The sequence below is a fragment of the Monodon monoceros genome, unplaced genomic scaffold (genome assembly GCF_005190385.1).
Source record: "Monodon monoceros isolate NGI ecotype Baffin Bay Population unplaced genomic scaffold, NGI_Narwhal_1 Super_Scaffold_18, whole genome shotgun sequence".
NCBI classification, from domain to species: domain Eukaryota; kingdom Metazoa; phylum Chordata; class Mammalia; order Artiodactyla; family Monodontidae; genus Monodon; species Monodon monoceros.
The window spans coordinates 179632463-179633655 of NW_021703774.1; the positions used below are offsets into that span (position 1 = coordinate 179632463).

At 66.6% G+C, this 1193-nt stretch overlaps 1 protein-coding gene across 1 annotated transcript in view; it reads left to right on the forward strand.

The window, feature by feature from the left end:
* The window catches only part of MMEL1 (membrane metalloendopeptidase like 1), a 31302-nt gene that overhangs the window by 17119 nt on the left and 12990 nt on the right, over positions 1-1193 (forward strand). The window contains 1 exon segment of the mRNA XM_029230285.1: positions 1055-1150. Within this exon segment, the coding sequence (XP_029086118.1) occupies positions 1055-1150 (96 nt within the window).

Genomic DNA, 1193 nt, shown 5'->3' on the forward strand with positions numbered 1-1193 from the left:
CCTAGTAGCGAGACTCGTAGGGCCCCCAGCATTATTGGGGTGTCTCCATGGGGTCCTGGGCTGGCGCACTCCTCTCCTCCCCATGGAAACAGGAGGTCACGTGATCCAGTCTGGCCAGCACCTGCCAGGTGAAGGAGATGCGCTGTGTTCCCACCTGTATAGAGTTTCTGGCCTGAGAGACCAAATGTACGAAAGGGCAAGGGCCAGACCGTGTATAAAAATACAACTCTGACCCCCGGTCTGCAGCCAGGCGGCCAGGCCGTCACCTACAGGAACCAGCGCAGGAAGCCAAACAGTAACTCCTGTAACGATCTGCCTGACACGGCCGACCTGACCCGTCACTGGCAGCTCCCTAGGTTTTGTCCCTGCTCCCAACTCAGGACCCAAGAAAGCAAGCCCAGTGTGCCCCCACCAGCCACGTGGGACACCCTGCTTCTCGCTCCCCCAGGCCCCGGCCCCCATCAGGGCGCCCTTGGAGCCGCCCCCCTCCCCCTGGACCGCTCCCCCTCCCAGCCCGCCCCTCCAGGTCAAGCGACCAACCCGCGAGGCCCTCCCCGCCCCAAGCCTCCACCCTGTCAGCAGCGGGCCAGCTCTATTCCCACCTTCGCGGGTTCTTGTGCCAAGTTCTCCCAAGCTTCCCGGGCGCCCCCATGCTGGGAAGCTGTGCTCCGTGCTCTGTCAGCAGTTCAGTCCACCCGATGCTGGAGCTGGAGGGCACGCGGGCTTCCCAGCCGCCGGCGTGGACCCCCACCCCTGCCTGTTCCTGGCCTTCCAGAGTACCGCCTGGGCTTCTCTGAGCTTCGGGGCCTCCCCTTGCACACCCTTGTCCTGGTGGCGCCTGTGCTTTCATCAGCCCCAGGCCCCTTTCCCGCCTGCGTCCCGTCTCTGCTCTTTCCAGGCCCCTGCGCGTCCTGTGCTGCAGAGGCTGTGCCGGGAGGGTCAGGCTCCGCGCTGGGCGTCACATCCCCGCGGGCCCGTGTGCCGGCGGCTGTCACGCCCGCCCCCCACCTCCCCGCCAGGGCATCGGGTGAGCGACCGCTCCCTCCCCTCTCAGGCGAGATAGAAAAGCGAGACTCGCAGCCCCTGCTGGACATCCTGAAGGTGGTAGGAGGCTGGCCAGTGGCCACGGACAAGTGGAGCGACAGTGTAGGTAAGGCAGGGCCTGGTGGCGGCCTCGCATGGGCGGGGGGCCC